We start from the raw sequence: 22,936 nt of genomic DNA on the forward strand, positions 1-22,936 counted from the left end.
CTTCAGCTGTTTGGTTGAAGAAGGGTAAAGTTGTTATGATACTTGCCTCAGAACTCGCACTGATGATTGAATCAGAGAAGATAAGTTTAAGAACTGGCTGAAGTGTTGGTTAAAATATAGCATGCCCTGTGTCATACAAGCTGACCTGCTCCAAGAGAATCCCAGGTATTGGTAGAGGCAAGTAAAGGAAATTCTTTGCTTTCCTGTCAGATTATTAAGAGGACTTAAAACATTTCTTTACAGGTCATAAACACAGGCTTTCTCCTTTTTTTTTTTTTTTTTTTTTTTGGCTGGGCTTCTAGATAGCTTTTTGAAGTTGTAATCAAAACTAATTGTCCCAACAAATCTGAATGCTGTTGTGTGTTGTTTTTGTTTTTGTTTTTTGTTCTAGGCTCTGTTGAAATAACCGAAGCAAACCTTGTAAGAGATGTTTTGTATGTCTTCCAGGGAATAGATGGCAAAAACATCAAAATGTGCAATTCTGAAAATTGCTATAAAGTGGAGGGAAAGGTACTGTATGGTGATTTGTATTTCATATGTGAACAGAGAGGTACATTGAGGGAAAATAGCTATGAAAATTATGTTAAAGTTGAAATATTACCACAAGTCTTTATTCCCTCCCCTAGCTGCCTTTACTTTTTTTTTTTATAACTACAACATAGTTTCAATAGTTCTAATTTAAAATTGATTGGGTAGATTAAATCCCACAAAGAAACAGTAGCATTTCACAAGTTGTGAATAGCCCCCCAACTATTAAGCCAGTACAAAGACTCCTAAGTTATTACTTGAGGATTCCTCACCCCAGTGTATGAGAATGAACACAATGCAGATGCAGGCTTTTGACAATATTATTATTATTGGATTAAGTTTAGCGGCCTGACATGTGGAATGGATGCTAGCCACTTGATGTTATGGTCTTGATTACAACTTAAAAGTGATTAGATGAGATAATACAGCTCACCCAAGAAAGGATTGCCGATAGAACTGAACAGAGTGCTTTCAACTGTTGCTGTTGATAGAAAATCCAGCTGGTGTGAATTTGAAGGAAGGTGTCAAATAGCGGTCAGAGAAACTGAGAGAGAAAAGATCTCGTCTCTTTAAGGTGGTGAGATGTTAAACATATTTCATTGTTCAATATTTAGACAGTACTCCATCTCAGTTCAGTTTCATCTCACTAATTGGTTCTCATGTTCTTGTTCAAATGGAAAGACAGTGCTTCTAATTTTCACTTGTATTAAGAACTTTATAGTATGCAATATGACATAGTCTTAAAATGGTGGGGACTTGGATTTTTGGGTCATTTCATGTGCCAAGAGCACGGTAGACTTATCCTAATGTTGATGATAACTGAACTAATTTCCTTTTCTTCTCCATAATAATTGCAAATAGTGAAAAATATAGTTGTTCCTCCTGTTACTTTACAGTGACATTTAGGGCTGCTTAGTGGAGGGAAAAATAAAAAACTTAAATCTTGTCAAATCAGTTAAATGTTGTTAATAAACAGATTCTTAAGGATATCATCTTCTGTACCTGTAGATGCTGCAAAGTTTGTAATTCCTCAACACCTGCACTGAGTTAATTATGTTCCATCTATAATTTAGATTATATATAGCAAAGGAAAAGTGGCATGATAGATTTTTCTAGAGGAATATGGAGAAAACTTAATCAGCGATTGGAAAAAGGACACTATGGGTTTCATTAGTTCTCTGTATAGTTTTCATATCAAATAGGCTATTTTGAGGTGAAAAATTGTTTTAGTTAATTCTCTTTATACAGAGTGTGATTATTGACCACAAAACATCTGAATAATGCTTTTTCCTGAGAACTTTGTCTTCAATTATTTCTATGAAGTCAGTTGTCTTGCATCCTTATTCCCTTATTGGCACTTGCACTGAGCTACTGGACCCAGTGAAGATGAAATTATTTGACTGACTAGAGCTGCAGCTGGAACTTTTTCTGATGAACAAGGAGGACCAAGATCATACCTCCTCTAGCTGTGTTGACTGCACGCTGGCAAAATAGTAGTCAAAGCATGTAGTTTTCCCTCAGCTGTGCAAAATAGTCATTGTACACAGTCTGTTTTTTCCAGAAAGAAACACACTTTCTAAGCTGTTTTTCTTGCCTGAATGTTTTCTAATATCAACATTAATATTAGGCCTGTTGGTGACATTCAGCACTGTGTAAGCTAGCTGCTTGTGATTTGATCTCGGAGATACAAATGTAATAATACTAAGCCAGTTTTGCTTGTTCCTCATTTGATTCCAGCGGATGTGTGTGGTACTTAATGCCTGCCAAGCGCTCTTTAGTTGCAGAATTCTAAATAGTTCTTGTATCATCGCTTTGATTTTTAGCTGCAGGCAGAGTTTCTGTGTCCAGTCGTGCTTCTTTGGGATAGAATTTACCCTGCAGAAGTTGTTTACGAAGTTAAAGCTGTGCCTGTGTATCTAAACAAGAGTGCCAGGGACTGAACTCTGGTCTTAAAGCCAGTTGCTGCTGCCCGGTTCAAGCCCCTGCTGCTGTGCCTGACGCTGTAGCTGATTTTTATGCTAGAGAATGTCTGTACCATTAACTAAAAGGCTTAATGAACTAACTTGATTTCTCGTTCTTTGACAACCTGTTTAGGTTGATAATGGTTTTTCTTATTTTGTTTTTGACTGTTCCAGCTGTCTTTCCAAGTTAAAATGATCTGTAGAGGTGGGATAGGCCTAACCGCTCTGGGCAAAAGTCAATCTCTGCCTCTTGGCTTAGCGTATCAGTCAGATTGTTTGTTTTTCTTTGCCCGATAAAATTTTGAAAACTTGATGATGGTGTTCTTCGGTAATGTGACAAAACGTCATAGAAGCAAATCTGAAGTAGGAACAAGAGAATCAGTGTTTTATCTGTTGGCAATTTAAAGAAAAAAAAGTGCTGATTCAGATGCAAGTAGTAGTAGTTAAATAGGGTTTGGGACTAAGGCAGGCTTGCAGGATGAAGTGAGAGATGTGGTGTAGGAAAAGTGCCTCTCTGAGCAATTCTAGTCTTTCTACATGATTAAATAGTTTATAAAAGCTGTTACTGATGGATCTCACTTAAGTTTGGAATTTGGATTCTGTAAGTTTTAGTTCCTGATAATCTAGTCTGGCATTGGGTCACTTATCTTCTATTAGTTTCTTTCACATGTAGTAGTAACTAGTTATTTTCTCTAGGTTTCTTCATGAGTTTCAGTCATTGACTCCTCTTCTAGAGCTCTTAATATTTTCAGTCCTGCTGATTGTCAGTATAAGATGAAGTGTGATTCTACATCATAAAATTTCAGATTTCTTCTTTTCTGAGGACCTTTTATTACGGCCATAACTGCCTCACATAAAAAGACTGTATGAATACTGTTACATTAAGATTTCTAAAAGGGAAGATCACAAAGTTGCCAATAGTTTGCTGCTGCTGCCTTTTCAATGCTTATGTGTATAAACATAATGCTAATTCTTTGGTTGCCTGGGTTGTTTGTTGAAGTGTTGTGGGTTTTTTTGCACTATCTCTACTGTAGAATGTAAAAATGATTGTTTCCTGAACTAGCTTGTTTTATGAGAAAGGGGCTTTTGTGAAGAAACAAGTATTGGCATGGTAGATTTGACTTAAAATTGCAAGTAATTGTTTCTGTTAACTTTGTAGGTGAGCTTGTCCAAATCTCTCAGAGATACTACAAGTAGACTTGCAGAGCTGGGATGGCTACATAACAAAATAAGAAAATACACAGACCAGAGAAGTTTGGATCGTGCGTTTGGACTTGTGGGACAGGTAGGACAGCTTAAAAAATTGATTTTGCTACAACATTTTGGTCTTGTTTCCCTTAGAAATTACTGAGTAAAATGCAGTACTAGAATGATGCATAACTGTGGAGCATTCATCTTTGGATTTACTCCTGTTATGGATTGCTGCTTTTGGTATTGGTCATAGTGTGAAAGGAAGGGAAAGGCATTTGCTCTTGCTGGTCATAAGAAGGAGTTGCCCCCATCATTTGTGGCTGGAAAGTCTCATGTATTGATTCCTTTTCTTAATCTCTTTTTTTTTCCCCAAGTCATATTTTTTAAGTGGTCATGCATGTTTATAAACAGAAGCATTGCTTACATGGGATGGTGCATCTCTGAGCTGATTGATCACCAATTCAGTTCTTAGGATGACCTATGCAGGAGGCACTCTTGTCAGCTAATGTTGATGTTCACATGTTAATACTGCGCTAACTTACATAAAATGCAAATACCCCATTATCTTCCGCCCTTTCTTTTGAATACAGCATCAAAAGAATGTCAATTTTTGTTTTTATAGGTTTCATCATCATGATTTGTAGTCTACAGTAACTTCACAGCTGCTGTAATACCCAAAACCACACTTACTGCTAAGGCATTCCCGTTTCCTCTCACTTGCTCCCTCTGTAAAACTGGATATTATCCCTTCTGACTCGACAAATGTTATCCTTGCCTCTAGCCATAACATCCTACCTAATCTGCCAAGAAATTGAAGTGCTTCTCCCTTCAATCTAATTTTTCTTAAGAGGTCAGTAGAGACACTGTAGTGCTTCCTACTTTTCTGATGTTTTATTCTGTTCCCTTCTGTCTCTTTTTCCTAATAACCCTTTTAGTTACACATAAATAATTATTTTTCTAGTGATCCAATGCTGATTTCCATGTTATATATGGTAGTGCTACTGTATATGTATTTTCTTCAGATTCTCCCCCTTATATCTGGGTGAAGTTTCTTTAGTAGCTTCCTGCTTATGCTTATTTGTACTGTCTCTGGCTTTAATCGTCAAGTTTACAGCAGGGAGAGAACTTTAATACTTCAGTGAATTTAAATGTGCAGTATCTTAGCTACCATATGCAGGTTTCAGATCCTGTGCAGAAGGCTGTGCAGGTAGTTAGCTGAATCTGCATAGCTCTAATGCTGTTACTTTTGCTCGAGTCAAGCACTTATATGTATTTCCAGGACATAAGTGTACAAATAAAAACATATATTCTACTCCTGCTCTCAGTATCTAGGCAAGAAGAGTATATACTATTGCTCTTCATGGCTTTTATAGCTGACAATTTCAGGTGCTGCACACTATGCATTAAGAATTTAGCACAAGGATATGTGCATTCAAAAGCATCTTTTGCTTTTTAAGAGAACACTTTTGTAAGCCCTGTTTAAACCACATGCAGGATGACATGTCCGTCACCTCTTGTGATTCTGGTGACTGTTTTTACCATGCAAAATGTCTGGTATTGACAATTACTAGGAGTAGAGATATAACAGTATACTGCGCTTTAACGTTATATTCTTCTACTTTTGGTACTTAGTATCTAAGTTCTGAGAAAGCAAAAAAAAAATCAGCAATGAAGTGTAACTTGCCTTATGTTTTGACATTTTGCCCATTTAGATCCAGTTGAGATAGTGGGCATTTTGATTTTTTTTTTTTTCCCTTGAACAAGCATTCTCTTTCCTTCCTGATTTCTCTTTTTGTGTAGACCAAATCAGAAGTCTAAAATTAATGTCCAGTTTTTTGTAACAGTTTGGGAAACAAAAATCTGTAGTTTGTAATACAGGAATTGGCACTGGATGTAACTTTTAACTTCTAAATCTTCTCTGAACAGTTGATGGCCAGTTAGATCCTAAATCCTTTTGGGTACTAAAGTCAATGATTACTGTTCTCACTTTTTGAGTAGATGTATAGTGCTTTTGAGTATCCTCTTGGAGGCTCTACTCTGCCCTCTGCCATGGCAAGCGCTGCTGTAATAGGTTCAAAACTGTACTGAAGAAGCAAGTGAGAAGAAATGAGAAGCGGGGTTACGCATAAGGGGATTTCTTTTTGCCCTTCAGTATCCTCTGGAATAAAATGAATTGCAAATTTATTTCTAGTTTATAATGTTGAGTTGAAGAAAGGAACTCTCTTTCCTTAGAAAGGGTACAATGGCAAGATTAATGATATTTTTTTCCTAGACTTCTTAGCCTCTTAGCAGATAGGCCTCTTAGCAGGAATGAAGATGTATTTTCTCCTTGTGCTTGCAGGAATAATTTCTCCCTTGTACATGCTCTAGTGAATAAACATTTTACTTCAAGCTCTTGGGTTCTTTTTGTGTGAGGCTTTCCATATTTTTTTCAAATTACTTTGACTGTGATGATTTTAAAAGGGGTGGAAGGGATTGTCCTGGGGAATTTCCTTTTTTTTTTTTTTTTTAAAAAAAAAAAAGTCCATTAAAATAGATACCAAAATAATTATCTGAGAATTGCTTAAGAAATCATTTCTGAAGAATTCGTGTGTGCAGGGAAGTACTATTAAAAAAAAAGTGCTTCAAGTAAAAAATTTTCAACTCAGTTCAAAATTAATGAGCCATATTTTTAATTCTGCTTTAGAAAATGTGTTGCGGAAATGTCTTTAGTCTGTGTGTGAGGTTAAAAACATTACAAAACGAAAGCAAAACCCCAGGACCCTAGGCTGTGCAAAACTATCCATTACTAAACAAGTATTCTTTCAGGAATTGTTTTTCAAATCTACCTTTTTGTTTATTTTTGAACGACCCAAAGTAGCTGTGCTTAGAATTGTTTTACAAAGAGGAATCTTTGCTTTAATTCAGGCCTGTTAACTTCTGCGCATTTTATAGATTCCTTGGCATATGCTTAGTGTTACTCATTTCTCCCATGTCAAGTGAAGAATCATATATGACTGTCAACTGATAAAAGGCCAAGAATTTAGAGTACTTGATCCAGCAGCTTTTACTGGGAGTATTTTTTTATACGCATTTTGTTTGCTTGTTCACGTCATACAGTCTGTACTGTAAATATAACGATGGTCGCCTGATGTCCGTGTTCTGTTATTAGAAGCCTTCCTGAAATTTAAACTCTACTACATACTGTATGTTACATAATTATTAAAGAAAAATTCTTCCGGATAGTGTTTTTATTTGCACATCCCTATGGTAATTATTAATGTCTCTATTGAGATGATATGTCTATTTAGAGAGTTAACACTTGTCATAGTTTAATCTGTTGGTAGAATTAAGACAGCAAGAAACAGAAAGTCACTTTACAATGTGCATTCTTGGAAAAACTCTGCATTTCTTAGGCAAGTGCTTGTATGTTGGCCAGTTGTAAGAATTGGCTTTTATGCTGAAACTTGTAGCTTGATTTGTTTTAAGGAATTTCTAACTACCTTCACAGTGTGGTGATAGGATAAAAGTTGTTCTAGATTAAATCAGAAAGACTTTTCCTCACTTGTTTTCTTTTTTCTTTTTTCTTTTCTCTTTTTTCTTCTTTCTCTTACAGAGTTTTTGTGCAGCCTTACATCAGGAACTTAAGGAATACTACCGACTTCTATCTGTTTTGCATTCTCAGGTAAATTAAGTGGTTCTTATTTAACTTTCTTATTTTGCTTTATTTTACCCAGATATCTCCTAAAAGGTACACCTAGGTATCCCTTTAGAAAGGGAAGGATGTACAGCTCTTTCTGTTGACAGTGGGCACAATTCTCTGTAACTGACATTTCTTACTCTTTGGATGTATGTGCCAATGAATATTTTTCTCTTAGAAATTCACTGTTATTTGATTTCTTACATAAGCAAGGAATATAATGTCTCTTCCTAAGCCTCTCTTCCTTTTTTGCGTAATTTTTCTCAGTTTCATCTTGCACGATATCTTTTATCATTCAAATCCAAAGCAGCATGGCACATCTTTGAAGAGAGAGAGAATATCTTTCTGTATTTAAAGTAATGCACGGTTCAGCAGTTAGAAACAACAGTTTCAACTTTTTGTTCTGTCTGGGACAGTTTGTGCATTTTCCTTGTCTCTTCCGTTGTATTGAGAGAGTAAAATGTTTCAGTGTTCTATTAGTTTTCTTTGATGTATAGACCAGCTCAGTGCTGATAATTTTGCAGTTCGTCCACAAATGTTTGTAGGTATGTGCACTTAGATGCTAGCTCTAAAATAAAAATTAGATTTTTTTTTTTTATCTCCTTGCTTTTTTATATGGGACTTTCAAGGAGTTCATTCTTCGTAACTGAAAAAAAATATTCTGAGAATAACCTGAAGTTAAATTAAAATGACATTTAAAATTCTGATTTTAAAAAAACCTGTAGTATAAGTCATAGGCTTCTGTAAGCATTTTCAAAGTATCTATTCCTTTTGACTCACTTCCAGTTCTTCAATATTCCTGACTTTTGGAATACCTGTCATACACACTTTTTGCTATTTTTTCTTGGCTACTATCCAGTTATTCTTTTTGTAATTATTTCCTGCTCTGTCCAAAACATGTTTGCTCTCTTGTTTTGCTGGAGTACTCATGTATTCTGACTTCTAAAACTTCTTGCCCGTGAAGATACGTATGACTTCTTAGAAATGCAGCTTCTTCTACTTTTCCTGCCCCACTAAACCTTTCAAAAGAAGAGACGAGTCTGGTGGGAGGGGAATCATGTAAGGGGAAAAAGAAAGGAAAGTTCTGGCATCACTTAATTTCAAACTGCATTTGTCTTTGTGGTGGGTCGACCCTGGCCAGCAGCCAAACACCCACCCAGCCTCTTGCTCACCCCTGTCTCTTGGGGAACAGGGAGAAAATAGAAGGAAGGCAAAAAGACAAGTCAATCAAGTTAGTCACAATTTAGTAGGGAAAGGAAAAGTTGTGCATGCAAGCAAAGCAAAGTAAGGAATTAATTCACCACTTCCCATCAGCAGGCAGATGTCCAGCTGCTTCCTGGCAAGCAGAGCCTCAGCGCACTTAACACTTGCTTGGGAAGACAAACTCCATCACCACAAATGTGTCCCCTTCTTCCTCCTTTCCGTGAGCTTTTCTTCCTGAGACTTTTGTCCTCCATGCATTTGGAAATGGTTTCCAGCAGTAGTTGCTCTGTCAGCATCCCCGGGAATGAGGTGGGTCTCACTGGTGTGTAGTTCTATGGATCCCTCATCTTGAAGAGAGGAGTGACATTTGCTTTCTCCCAGTTGTCAGGAACCTCCTCTGATTGCAATGATGTTGCAAAGACAATAGAGAGTGACGTTGCAGTGACATTGACCAGCTCCCTCAGCATCCCAGCATGGGTGCATCCCATCAGGTCTCATAGACTTAGGTATTTCCAGTTCGTTTAATGTTTCCTAACCTGATCTTTCTCCAGTTGGAGTAAGGCTCTCTTGTTCCAGACTTCACCTCTGATCTCAGATGATGTCTGGTGTTCCCAGTGGTAAATCCTACCCAAAAAACCAAGGCATAGAAGGCATTGAGTACCTCAGTTTTTTCCATTTTCTGTCACCACTCTCCCAGCACCATTCAGTAGTTGGACCCACATTTTTACTAGTCTTCCTTTCACTGATTTTGCTCTTCATATTCCTTGCCAGATTCATCTCCAGTGTTAGAGCTCGTGAGTGTATTGAGCACATTACATGACAGACACTGTATTGACAATCAAAGTTTTGCTGCACTAGCAGACTGGAGTTTCTGGGGATGTCCCTCAGCACCTTACTTAAGGGGATCCCGGAGGCATATTATGTTTGGATTTTCAAGAACCCCTGGCAAAATTCCTCCTCAGAGGCTGTGAAAGAAAGGAAGGAAGGAAGCAAGAAAGAAAGGAAGGAGACCCAGCAGTGGAGGAGAGATTCTCTTTTGACTTGAAGGCTGGGAAGCACAAGGTCACATTGCAGGATGGAGAAGGGTCAGTAGTGTGCACCAAAGATATATGCTGGCACTGGCTTTAGTTGATGTTGATGGTCTGGAGAAGGTAAGGCAGAGTGAAATGTCCCAGTCTGTCAGTAAAAGGTTGTTAACATTGGTACTCTGGATGGTCTGTCCATGGCAAGGAGCAACACGAAATGGAGTGTGTGAGCAAACAGGTGACAGCGAGCCCCTGTGTGGGAAGTACAAGGTTTTTTTATAATATCTGGAGGGAAGCTAATCTAATGCATGCTTCCTTGCTGCCAAGCTTAGCATCAGCAGGCCCAATTTGGGAAAAACCTTGGTGTCCTCACAGGTGGTTTTCTGTGCAGATGGACATGGTGTGCAGTTGGGTGTCAGGGAGATGGGCGCTGAGAACAAGGCAGCAGGTATCAGTGTGACACTGGAGCACAGTGTGCAGTCCTGATGGCAGCCTCTAGCACATCGTGAAGGTAGAGACTAAGGAGGGAGAAAGTCAGATAAAATCCTCAGGAACATTGCTGTGTGGGAGAGGGAAGACGGGCCGAGTCTCTTGAGGTTGAAGAGGAACAGGCACAGGGGGACTGTGGCTGGGGCTTCCAAACTAAGGAAGGATAAGAGAAACACAAAGTTGTGGGATATGGTGAGTGGTGACAAGAGGAAAGGAGGCACTCTGAAATTAGCAGGAGGTTAATATAAAACAGAGAAGGGGAGCCAACTTACAAAATTTGTTTCCCTAGCATGTCAATGCAAAATGCACTATCAACAGGTTGAAAAAGGGATTATACAAATTTATGGAAGGCAGGTCTGCAAACTGCCATTAGAAGGGCTGCACAAGGATTCATCCTCTGATGTCCTGAACACTGCAGCTGGGCTGCAGGAAGCCTAAGGGGGACACACTGCAGAGAAGGATCAGCTTTTTTTTCTCTTCTTGTACAATGCTTCCTTTTGTCATTACCGGAGATAGCGCAGTAGCTCATCTAGCCAGGATTCTGACAGAGGATGGCATTTCTTATGTTCATAATTGATGGAGCAGAAATCATTAAGAAAGAAATCAGCATTCTCAAGACTTGTGCCAGATCATCCCAGAGGTGAGCGTGGTAACTTACAAGTTTTGAAATAAATGTGATGGAAAAAAAATCTACTCCTTTGAAAGACATTTTCTTTACAAAACTGTACATCTCAATTGCTTGATAACATGTTCAGAATTATGTCTTGGAATTAAATGCATGCTGGATTCTTGTATTCAGGAGATCACACAGGCTGCCAGCTTAAAAGTTGTTAGCTGCAGTTCCAGTTATCATTTCAGGCATAAAAAGAATATCATCAAAGGGTTCTGTGTTGTCTTTCTCTCTGTAACTTTATATTATGCCTTCAGAGCTTTCCACAGACATGTTTCTTCCTTTGAAAGAGTCTTCCTGGGTGTACTGTGTACTATTCCATAAGCTTTTCAGGTCTTTTCCTTCAAGACTGTTTTCAAATAGTCACCCCTTTAAAACTTCCGTGATGAAAATGCGAGTTTATAATTTCTTCCCTAAAGACAACGGGCAGTTCTTGCTCATGTATCTTTCTTGTTGATGCCAATTTCCATCTTTTTCCAACATGAGTTTAAAAAGACAAAGCAAAATGTGGATGCAGGGGCATCCAGAATCTTCTGAATTTTTTCACCATGAGGCTGATGAGGCACTGGAGCAGTTTGCCCAGAGTAGCTGTGGATCCCTGGAGGTGTTCAGGCCAGGTTGGACAGGGCTCTGAGCAACCTGGTCTGGTGGAAGGTGTCCCTGCCCATGGCGGGGGGGTTGGAACTAGATGATCTTTAAGGACCCTTCCAACCCAAACCATTCTATGATTCTATGAATTCAACTGACTTTAAGGCTGAGTTTAATGTGGGTGACTCTAATCTTAAATGATAAATTGTATTTGGAAAAAAAAAGTGTGCTAGACCTGGAAGCATGGAGTGGATTGGTTGTGGCGTAGAAGAAGAAACAGAGCATCTTTTCTAAGAGTTGATCTGCTCGGACTGCTGGAACTTGCCTCTGTATTCTTAGGTTGTGTTCTTGTCCTGCTTACCCATCTGTATTTGTACGAGGTATTGGAAGTTTCATGGTAATCACATTGTGGCAGATTTTTCTTATCATAGCTTTTAATGTTTTATCAGTGGTAGGAATTCCTTAATCTCTCTATGTACCTAACTGAAGTTCTGATGGCTTCTGGAGGAAGACACTGAACAGAATTTGTCCCATGTTGAACTAAAATAAGCTGGCTGTGCAGTAATAGAAATTTTATCTCCTGCACTGTTCCTTTCCTTTAGATGTTTGTCTTCAATCTTTTCCGAGCATGTCTTTGGCCAGTATTTGCTGTCTTTCAGGATCTCTGTTCTCTTCTACTTTGCCTTTCTCTCTTTTTGTGACTATCTATCACCTTGCTTTCTTTAACTTTCTTGTCCTTTGTTGTCTGTTTGCCCTGTTCCACTTCTGCTTGTCTCCATCCTTTCACCTGCACTTGATGCGCTATTACCACTTGTGTGGCTTTTGGGTTTTGTCCCAATGGTTTAATGCGAGAACATATAATACTGGGTATTTCAAGTGTATTAGTAGAAAGCTAACTTCAGAACAAAAAACTATGGAATAGCAGTTCTGCTTCAGTTTTGCCGTTTTTCGTTCCTTGATATGTCTTTCTGTTTCTAATTTGAACAGTTGCAACTGGAAGATGATCAGGGCGTGAATTTGGGACTTGAGAGCAGTTTAACGCTTCGCCGTCTTCTAGTCTGGACATATGATCCTAAAATAAGGTTAAAGACCCTTGCAGCACTTGTTGATCACTGTCAAGGTCTGTTTAACATTCATTTAACATTTCTGGAGAAGCTATGTAACTTTGAGTGGTTGCCATGCCAAAAGTGGATCTCAGTAATGTTACTGTTACATTTTAGAAATTTTTGAGTAGCTAATCCACAGATTCTTTCTCTTTTAGTTTAAGAAAAAATGTGATAAATTGTAGTGGTTTTTTGATACACTTTCTGGATTTTTTTTTAAACCTGAACATACTTGAGAAATCGGTCAAATTTTAAGCACCTACTTTTAGTCATCTTGCACTGTGGAAAACCCCCCACTAATACAGTATGAAGTGGTTGGCTCGGTCTGTTTACTGTGTATGAGTACTATTCTCTTCCTCACTATGTGATAGCCTATAGGAGTGATTCGGCACTTCTCTGCAGATTCACGTGAAACAGTGAAACTTTACAAATCTGTGAATAATGTGTGGCTGTGTTGGCAATCCACAAAAAATTGCTGAGGAGTGGCATCAGAGTCAGAGAAAACTTTGGCCAGTAATCAGCCTGTAGGCTGTGCTTCTCGAGGGATGCTTCAACTTTGCTGTCTTCAAAAAATAGTGGAGATTGTGGCCCTTTGGAAAGAGTATCTTGAACAAGAAAGGCTCACAACATCTGTTTTACATTGATTATTGGAACTGGTAATGATTTGGAATTTAAAAAAAAAAGGTAGGCTTTATTTTTAAGACATTCATGAAAAATTTTAATGCTACAGCCTGTGGTGCAAGAAGCTTTAAAACTGTGCAGCATAATAACAAAACAAGTACTAGATCTATTTTTTTTTTTTTCAGTATCTTATTCTTCAATTGCAAGAAGAGATATTGCTTAAAGGAGCTTTGGGGGGGAATGATAACCAAGAGGCAGGAAAGATGTGTTTGTGTGTATGTACAAAGAATATCTGAGAGAGCATCAAGTACAGGAGACAAGGAAAACATACTAAGGCTCCTTAAATGCTCTTCTGGTGGGGGTGGCGGGGAAGAAAAGAAGCATAAAGTCAACCTTTGATTCCTCCAAGCTACCATAAAGTAGACAGAACACAATGTCAGAGAATTGTGCTTAATGCTTCAGTGAGGTTAATGATTCATGCCTTAAAACCTGGGAATCCCCTGTCAACATTAAAAAAAAATGTGCTTTTGCTGTATTTTAGAATTGCTGTTCAGGAAGCTCTGAGTGACATATGTCTAGCTAAAATCAATGGCTTTGGAATTTAAGTCTGGCGTATATTTTTTAACTTGGTACATTTCTGTTCCTCTCCACTATTATCTTACAGGGAGAAAAGGGGGTGAACTCGCCTCAGCAGTTCATGCCTATACTAAAACAGGAGATCCCTACATGAGATCTCTGGTTCAGCACATTCTTGGCCTGGTATCCCATCCTGTGCTGAATTTCCTTTATCGCTGGATTTATGATGGAGAGCTGGAGGATACATACCATGAGGTAATGTATGTGATGCAATAAATATTTTGTCATCTGTTTGTTGGCTTTGTGGGAGTATAATCTGTGGGAGGCTTAGAGGAGAATTTGAAAAGTAGACTGTGGTAGAAATGTATAACATATGAGTAAGTAATATATACAATAACAACATGAAATGTGACTCTCTTCATAGATTCAGTGAGCGTGATATCTGGAGGTTGCAGCGATGTGTGTTGTTTTCAATGAATCATATCCTGAATCTGTTTATTAGAGGCAGAATGGTGGACTAACAATAGATGCTTGCTTCTGAAGAGAGAAGTGTGTAATGTGTATAGTGTAATGATAATAAATATATGCAGAGTTCTTTGTACCTGTTTAGAATGCAAGCCTTGCATTTGTAATAAAGTTCAGAATATTCTGCTCTGACTACTTACTGTTATCCTCAGCTTCATAAACAACTTGGGGTTGTCAAATTGGGTAGAAAAGGTTTATCATTCCGGAGTTCCTCTGGAAACTCTACAGTTATTTGTTCTGACTTCTGTAACAGCAAGTTCTAGTAACTGCCCCTTTTCTTCTTAGAAATTATTTTATGGCTTTTTAAGCTCTCCTAACCCTTTTTCCTGTCTCCAATCAGTACACTGTTGTTAAAATGACTTTTTTTTTTTGTCTGAAGAAACCAAAGAATCATTTTTTAAAATGAACTGAGCACTTCTGAGACACATCTGAGTAACTTCACTTGAGTGTGAAATATGCTGTCTGATTTCTGAAACTGTCCATCTGAGTCAAATTAAAAATGAGTACAAATATCACTCATAGCTGATCTTTAAGGTCCACTTGTGCGAAATGTCTATGAATCTTTCTGGCTGGAAGTGTAAAATAGTCTTTACTTTTTTTCCCCAGCTACTCCTCAGACATAAGATGTTGGTTTTTTTGCTTTTTATATAATTCATTAGCTTTCAACTCTTCATTCAAAAATTTACATTTGCACTGTAAGAGTGTTCTTAATACCAAAAATCTGTTGGATGTGCTATACTGAAAGCTACAATTTTCATATCATAGACAAAGTTGTTGAACAAATGCATTGGTCATTCTTGGTGGAAATGGTATTTGGAGGCAGTAAAAAAAGTTCTTGTCCAAGAAATGGTTATCTTGTTTGACAGGAAGAAGACAGAATCCACCCACATTTTTACAAAACTAATCATGTAGTTTTAGTTTCTTACAAATGAAAGTATTCTCTTGCATGGAGTTGAGGACCTTAGCATTTGATCACCAGTTCCATTGCAGGATTTCTTGTGTGTGGAGTTGGTGGGTTTTTTTGTTTTCTGCATCTGTTAAAATAGGAGGAAATCCAAAAGGGCTTGGGTAAAAATAGGATCAGTAAAATAAAAGTATATGTTGTATTCTGAGCCTTATCTCCTACCGTGACTGCAGAACTAATTGCTGGAATATGCTATACGCTTCCATATTTCATAGTGGATATTTTACAGATAGTACACTTTACCCTCAGGTCATTGAGGTTTCATAACATACAGGGGAGATTAAATTATGTGAGCTGTTCTTTAACTTTTTTCTTCAGAGTTCATATTGGGCAACATACAATTTACATATCAATTGCCAGGACAACTTTGCGCATTAGCTCTGTTTTTCTTTTTTATTTTTTTTTTTAAGTTAGAAGAACAACTTGGAATATTTTTACAGTTTTCTGAATACAGAAATGAACCACTAGGGGAGAGAGTTTGCATTTATCTTTTCTTTTTCAATATTTATGTCAATCTACAGTTTTTTGTAGCTTCAGATCCTACAGTTAAAACTGATCGGTTGTGGCATGACAAATACACTTTGAGGAAATCAATGATCCCTTCTTTTATTACAATGGAGCAATCAAAAAAGGTATGAATTTGAAAATTAGTCTCCTGATGATTTGTTTGCCCTATGCTGCTATTTAGATTTCCATTAAGAAAATACAGACGAGATTTAACAATTAAGATTTTTAAAATTGTTTGTTGAGGAAGACTGTTTCTCTGTTTTACTCTCTGATAAACTTTGTTTAAGGAGATCTCAAGGGGGGGAAAGAAGTTTGTGTTTAAAAAGATTTTGTGTTGGCATTGAAGTTCTGGATTGCTGTGGTTGGGATTGTGGAGCTAAGACCACTGAAAGATGACTAAATATCCTGTTGTCCTGGTGGTTGTGGGTGGCTTTCTGTTTGGTGTTGGTTTTATGTGGTGTTGCGGGTTTTTTTGTTTGTTTTTGGTTTTGTTTGTTTGTTTATATGCAAATCGCTTTAAAAAATCCTTTTTTGTTCAGGTCCTATTAATAGGAAAATCCATAAACTTCTTGCATCAAGTTTGTCATGATCAAACTCCGTCCACAAAGATGATTGCTGTGGCCAAATCTACAGAGTCTTCAAAAGACGGTAGAGTATCAGTTTTTGTCAACTTCTTCCCTTTGAGCTGAGCTGTGGGCAATATGTGGTTTAGACTGTAAACTGACATGGGGTTGGAAAGGAGTATCAAAGTCCCATCTGCGTTAGAATACAGGTATTTTAATGGATATTTGCATTTAACGAAACATTTATGAAGATGCATGTGCATCGTTTTATTTTCTTAATTAGATGGGTTTGCTGAATGGTGGTTGATGTACTGGCTTTCTGAATGAAACCGTTCAGAAACTAGTCTGCCATCAGCTGACTTTTGTTGAGAGGGCTGGGGTGGGGGCAGGGATATTTTTGAGTGCCGCAGTAACAATTTAGTACTTGTGACTTCTCATCAAACATACTTCATTGCATGATTCCATAATAATACTGAATTAATTCTGTGATTAAAAAATAATACATAGTCCATTAGTTATAAGTAAGAGAATGAGTAGTAAAAACAGGCAGGACAGAAGCCTTTCTGTAAATGAACTCTAACACTATAATAGGTCCGAAGAAAACTGAGTTTGTGGAAGGTTAATAAAATTCTTTTTGAAGATTACTTAAAATTGGGGACGCCAAGCAGAACTTAACTACCAGGATTCCTTCAGGTTATTTCTTTCTTTTTAGAAAGAAATACTATTTCAGTCTTAATGAATGAAAAGTTATGTATCATTTGTGCTTATTCTTTGGTGGCATTTTCTTTGCAATGAAATTAACATTGTTATGATGAAAGATTGCAAATAAGAAACATCTTAAAAAAAGGAGACTTCTTGTGTAAATACTAAGAAGGGAGGTAAGGTAATGGCTGCTACATCTGGGAGAAAAGACAACTTGCTTTCTTCTGGTGAAGGTGATACTTTACTACTGTAACTTCTTTTTATAATTCGTCTAATATATCAAAAAGAGTCTAATAGTTAAGATGTAGATCACTGGGATAATTTATCTGATGCTATTTTGTACATAGTTTTTAGAAGTATAATGATGTCTTACTAGTAAATACAGCTTTTGCCAAGAGAAGAATTATCTAAACATTGTTTTTCTGTCTAGTTCTTGACTTAGTTTTCTAAGAACATCCTTCCTTGCACTTTTGGACATCTTGTACAATATCTTTTCTGTTATTCCTGTTCTCAAATATGACTTTATTCTATGTGACATCAAAACTTGGTTTTGTGGGATTTTCTTTTTCTTTTTTTTTTTTCCTTCTCCAGATTAACCTTGCGTTAGTTTTTTATATTAACTCTTCACAGCATGGACTTTTAGCTTGAGTACCTCATGTTCTAATAATAAAATCCCATTCATGTCTGCAAGAATATTTCGACTAGTAGTGTGATATTTGTACAATGCACAGTGCTTGCCCAGTCAAAGATGCGCTTAAAGTGCAGAAGGGCATCAAGGTTAAGTGCATAAGGGCTGTAAATGCATTTGAATCATCATCTTGCCAGCTACTCCTGAAAAAGGCAAAACCATTCTTTGGCTACACTACTTTCACCACTTTACAGTGTTTATGGCCATGCTTTTCCAATATTTTTTTTAAATTTTCACTTGTTTCTCTCTCCTTGATTGAATGGATGATCCTCACAAATATAGGTTCTCTATTATGTAGGGGATGAGAGCTTCAAAGCAAGTACATTATCTTAAGTGCTGAGAATATGTGTTTCCAAGATAAGTGTAGTTTTAGAAATGGGTGTTATCCACTCTATCTGCAGTGTGCTGCAGGCATACTGAGCTTATGGGCCGCAGCCTAAATAACTCATAGTATCACCCTGCCTTAATTCTGCATGAAACTGCACTTGTATTTAGGGCGTTTTACCCATTCAATACGGAAAGAACATTCTGTATCACTGGCGTTGAAATGCGTCGTGTTGTCCTTGTCTGTGCCATATGGCAATATCCCGAGACTCCGTTTGGATATTTACTTGTAGTAAGATGATGGAAAGCTAGGGTGCCAGCCTCCATTCTGGATGCTTTTTTTCATTTTCAATCTGAATGTTTGATGGGTGATGGGTTTGGCTGATGTTGGCAGGTTTGGTTTTTGTTTTGTTTTGGTGTCGTGTGTGGTTTTTTTATTATTTTTTGGTGGTGGTGGTTTTTATTTCTTTAATTTGCTTTGGAACCTTAACTCATGTTTCCTCAGTTTCCTTTTGATGCTGAAGTAATCATGATGTAAAGAGCTGTCTGAACATGCATTAAAACAGGAAGCCAGAGATGAAGAACAGTATAGAAGTTGGTCATGTTGCCTGATGGGGGATTGTAGCAGGCACTTGGGGAAGAAGGACAGTAGAAAAGGCAGATAAAGTGATCCCAGATCCAACCTCTAACTGTCCACAGTTTGGGAACTCCCAAACCAGGAATGACATGAGACCACTACATTCAATAGCAACCCATGGGACCTGTCTGTCAGTGCTTTTTGCCTGACCCTTTCTTGACCCATTTCTGTCTTTTCGCAGTGTCCTGAGATAATTTTTCACAGCTTTAAAAACTTGGGCCTAGGCCTCTTGGTTGTTGATGTAAGCAATGATATTTTTTTTTTTTTTTTGTGTCAGTATGTTGCATGTCAAGCAGGGATGGTGCATCGCCTTTGTTGGCGTGTGTGTGTATGCAGAGATGGTACATTACAGCTACACGCGTAATCTTGAATTTTCCAGTCTCGGAGATAAAAGGCTGTGGCCAGGTCACTTCCCTCCAGGCAAGGGGCAGCACTAAGGAGAGGAGAAAGGTTTGTTTTATTTTGTTTTTTTCCTGCTTGGGATAACAAGAAGTTGAGACTGGTCCGTGTGTCCTTAGCCATAGGTGCTGCCTTAGACGTGCTCACCCCTACTTGAGTGGAGGCAGGACCAGCATATTTGACTTGGCAGGCTTGCCATGGGCAAACTGGGCAGCTGCCTTCTGGCTTTGCCTGTGTCTTGAACTAGTCCTAGGCCCAACCTCTGTGTCCAGTAGCTGAAGGTATTAGCTTATAATTCTTTTTTGGTTGTCTTGTTCCCTCTTCTGCTTTGTCCACGAGGCTGAGAACATCTCGTGGAAAGACACTTAGAGCAGGGGTGTCAAACTCATTTTCACCGGGGGCCACATCGGCCTTGCGGTTGCCTTCAAAGGACCGAGTGGTTAAATTTGTACAGCCCTAAAATTATATATGGCCCTTTGAAGACAACTGTGAGGCTGATGTGGCCCCCGGTGAAAATGAGTTTGACACCCGTGACTTAGAGGAACAGATCACTGGGGTGTTGCAACTTAGTGTTCTGTCTGTGAAACTCCTCTTTTACCTTTTTGCCCCTTCTAGAAGTTCTTCCTTCCTGCGCTAAAGCCAGCAGTGAAGCCATGTGCCAGATCAGATGGCTGGTGCCACTATCGATACAGGAGCCACACTCAAACCCATCTTCTGAAGACAGCCATTAAGAGGACAGGATCTGCTGATGGGGAGAGACTAGATGAAAGTCAGAATTAATTGGACGTTCTCACTGCCCTGTTGCCCTGTACCAGTGAGAAAAATGCATTTGCACAAGCTGATGTATTTCCCTTTTTCCCAGCGGTGGGAACCCTGCTTTCTTACCTGAGCAATGTGAGAATTGCTTTGTTGGATCACGCCAGGTCTCTGCCTTGACCAGAGTGAGCAGAGACCTTGGTCTGCTGTCAAGTGACAGAAATGGGCAATTTGATGATTCCTTACGACAGGCTGTATTAATTCTCACATCTCCTAAGCTTCTTGTGTGTTACTTGACTAAGTAGTATTCTCCTAGCACAGGGATTTTGAGCACAGTAACGTATCATACAAGTGTCACCTCTTTGACATCTCTGCATATGCTTGTGCTTCTGGTGTCTTATGGAGAGCTTCAAAGAATGAGAGTTTGGAAACCTCAGGGAATGTAATTGAACCACACATTGAGAGGTTTCCCTCATTAAAGAGTAACTTCTTAATTAGAATCAGTGTTTATTTCTTCAATTTAAAAGCATTTTATTTATTGAGGCTGACTCTCATCACAACAACATGAAACTTGGTTTTAATTTTTCTTGTCTGCAGTACAGGTTGAAACTAATCCTGGAGCAGGCCATGCACTGTCTTACACTAATTCGGTACCTGAATCTTCATTTTTTGCTTTTAGAGCAATAGTTATGTGATTAAAAATTGTTGAAAGTGGGAATAAATCCTTTAATGCTGAAGAAGGTCCAAATCTTATGATAGTTGAAAGTCCAGTATTTGGAATTTTGCTCCATGTTGCCTGAAGAGGCCACACTTCTTGCTATCTCTTAACAGCGTTGTTGCATTTCCTTTCTTAATAAGCTTGTAGGTGTAGAAAAGAGTGAAATACGCTTCCTACTAAAGGACAGTGTCCTACTTTCTAACCCCAAAGTACCATGCATTAAAGGTAGAGAAGAAAAATTTAGGTTGTTGGCTATCCCTCAGATATTGCAAGCATACTCCATCCTCTATCATTCTGACTTGTATGTGGGAACTCTTTTCTGTTGATTGTTCTGACTGATTCTTTGATTTCTTCCCCCCCGCCCCTAGAAGTGACTTCTGATTTAGATCCCCCCCCCCCAACAAAACTTTTTCCTAACTCTGAGCTTTTAGATCTTTTTCAAATTATTTGATTCTGTAAACTGCAGTATTTCAGCAAGCTGAAAATCATTCTTTTTTTTATGTAAAAGCGATGAAATAATATGAACTATTATTGGAGAGTCCAAGCTAGGCACAGGTTAAAATTAATAATGTTGAAATATGGGCTGCTTTAGACTTGCTTTCACTTTTGCTGTACCAAATGCATAATATAGTGGATCAGAATAAAGAACAATTTCTCTGCTGATATGTTTTGATTCCAAAGCTTGTTTGCCCCAGTTTTGGAATAATACTAATTTAATTTTAACTCTCTTTTTTTTTTTTTTTTTTTTTCTTTTAGCTGCTGATTTGTTCACAGATCTGGAAAATGCATTTCAAGAGAAAATTGATGCAGCTTATTTTGAGACCAGCAAATACCTGCTAGATGTTCTCAATAAGAAGTACAATTTACTAGAACACATGCAGGCCATGAGACGCTACTTACTACTTGGTCAAGGAGACTTTATCAGGCATTTAATGGACTTGCTCAAGTAAGAGAGTAGGAAGGGTAGTTATGTTGAATTTCTGATGCTTGCAAATATGCACGATCAGCACAGAAACTGTTTTGCTTTTGGAAGAAGACCCTTAACGTATCTTACTACTCGAAGGTTTAATTGAACAACTTTTAAATTCTATTTTGGGTTTAATTTCTTTGACCCTGAGGCTTCAACTTCATTTTTCCTTTTTGGTGGGAACTATATACAAGTACCATTTCACAATGTCTTGAGAAGCTGCACTAGTACAGATACCTTTACGCTTGACCCTGTGAGAACCTCAAGGATGTTAGCACTTCTCTCATGCCTGTCAGCAAGTTTAAGCAGAAATGTTTTCTTGTTTTTTATGCCACTAGTTAGCATTACTGTGACTGTTAGGCTTCTCTGTTTTGTAGGTATTTGATCCAAAACATTGTGTCAATGCCTCAATGCATTTTTAAAAATTTAATTGATGCCTCACCATCCTCTGTTTTAAGAACTCAGGTGCACCTACAGGTATCACTTTTAGTTCTGAAAGTGTATTTGCAAGCTCAGTGCTTTTACATGCTGATGCTACTGATGAAACTTAGTCTACCAAAGATGTCCTTTACAAAGCTTTCCTTTGGTCTAGAAGGCGGGCTTCGTAATAGAGCTCCCATTAACTTGTTTGTAAATCAAAATCAATGTTTTTTGGTGGTGATTTGTACAGGACTATGCTCTTTTAAATGAAAATCAGTGTGAAACGGAATAAGGTTGGTTTGTGGAGTAAGTATCACATTTGAGGAAGAAGTAGTGAGGGACTTTCTAGTAGTGATCGTGGGGGAGAGGAGCAGCACAAGGTGCTTGTTGCTTGCATGTTGCAGCTCTTTGGGAAGTTTAAGTTCCATAGAGGGCGTGGGTTTGTGTGCTTTTGCCAGCAGTTTTGGCCCGTGAGGTGGCTATCAGTAGATCTCTCGGAACTGTAATGAAATTATTGGTTTGATGTGTTAATGATGTCATCTGCCTCATTTTAGATATGAATGCAACTAAAGTTACAGAATAGTTATGCTAGCAACCCTGGTAATTTCAAATTACTGTTGTTAAAGGAGGATAAAGTTACTCCTCATGCTGATGTTTGGGTGTATAGCTGTGTGTGAACAGACAGTTTGAAATATTTTGCTCATTGATTTTTTTTTTTTTTTTTTTTTTGTGGTTAAGACTGAGGGAGTAATATGAGAGGCTTTGGAAGTCTGTCAGAGAAGTGTTTCACTGTGTGCTGCAGTTGCTACCAAACTGGTGCTGCAGAATATCTCAGTAATATACCATGACTGTTTGTTTCATAACCACCAGGCCGGAGCTTGCACGACCAGCTACAACCTTATATCAGCATAATCTGACTGGAATCCTTGAGACAGCAGTGAGGGCAACTAATGCCCAGTTTGATAATCCTGAGATTCTCAAACGACTGGATGTTCGACTTCTGGAGGTCTGTTGCATCATGGTGACTCTGACCTGAAACATAGCTTTTTTGTGTGTGTGTATACATGCGGACATCTGTGTGAAACAAGATTTTAATATCTGCATATAGTAAATACGTTCCCCCCCTTCCACT

At 38.2% G+C, this 22,936-nt stretch overlaps 1 protein-coding gene across 1 annotated transcript in view; it reads left to right on the forward strand.

Moving 5' to 3' along the window:
* Nucleotides 1-22,936, forward strand: part of TUBGCP3 (tubulin gamma complex component 3) — a 51,288-nt gene that overhangs the window by 19,383 nt on the left and 8,969 nt on the right. Inside the window, exons 7-15 of the mRNA XM_065634249.1 lie at nucleotides 392-510; nucleotides 3,649-3,774; nucleotides 7,276-7,344; nucleotides 12,322-12,454; nucleotides 13,723-13,889; nucleotides 15,645-15,755; nucleotides 16,170-16,278; nucleotides 21,174-21,363; nucleotides 22,675-22,810. Of these exons, the coding sequence (XP_065490321.1) occupies nucleotides 392-510; nucleotides 3,649-3,774; nucleotides 7,276-7,344; nucleotides 12,322-12,454; nucleotides 13,723-13,889; nucleotides 15,645-15,755; nucleotides 16,170-16,278; nucleotides 21,174-21,363; nucleotides 22,675-22,810 (1,160 nt within the window). The remainder of the gene's footprint in view (nucleotides 1-391; nucleotides 511-3,648; nucleotides 3,775-7,275; nucleotides 7,345-12,321; nucleotides 12,455-13,722; nucleotides 13,890-15,644; nucleotides 15,756-16,169; nucleotides 16,279-21,173; nucleotides 21,364-22,674; nucleotides 22,811-22,936) is intronic.

The sequence above is a fragment of the Caloenas nicobarica genome, chromosome 1 (assembly GCF_036013445.1).
Source record: "Caloenas nicobarica isolate bCalNic1 chromosome 1, bCalNic1.hap1, whole genome shotgun sequence".
Classification (NCBI taxonomy): Eukaryota; Metazoa; Chordata; class Aves; order Columbiformes; family Columbidae; genus Caloenas; species Caloenas nicobarica.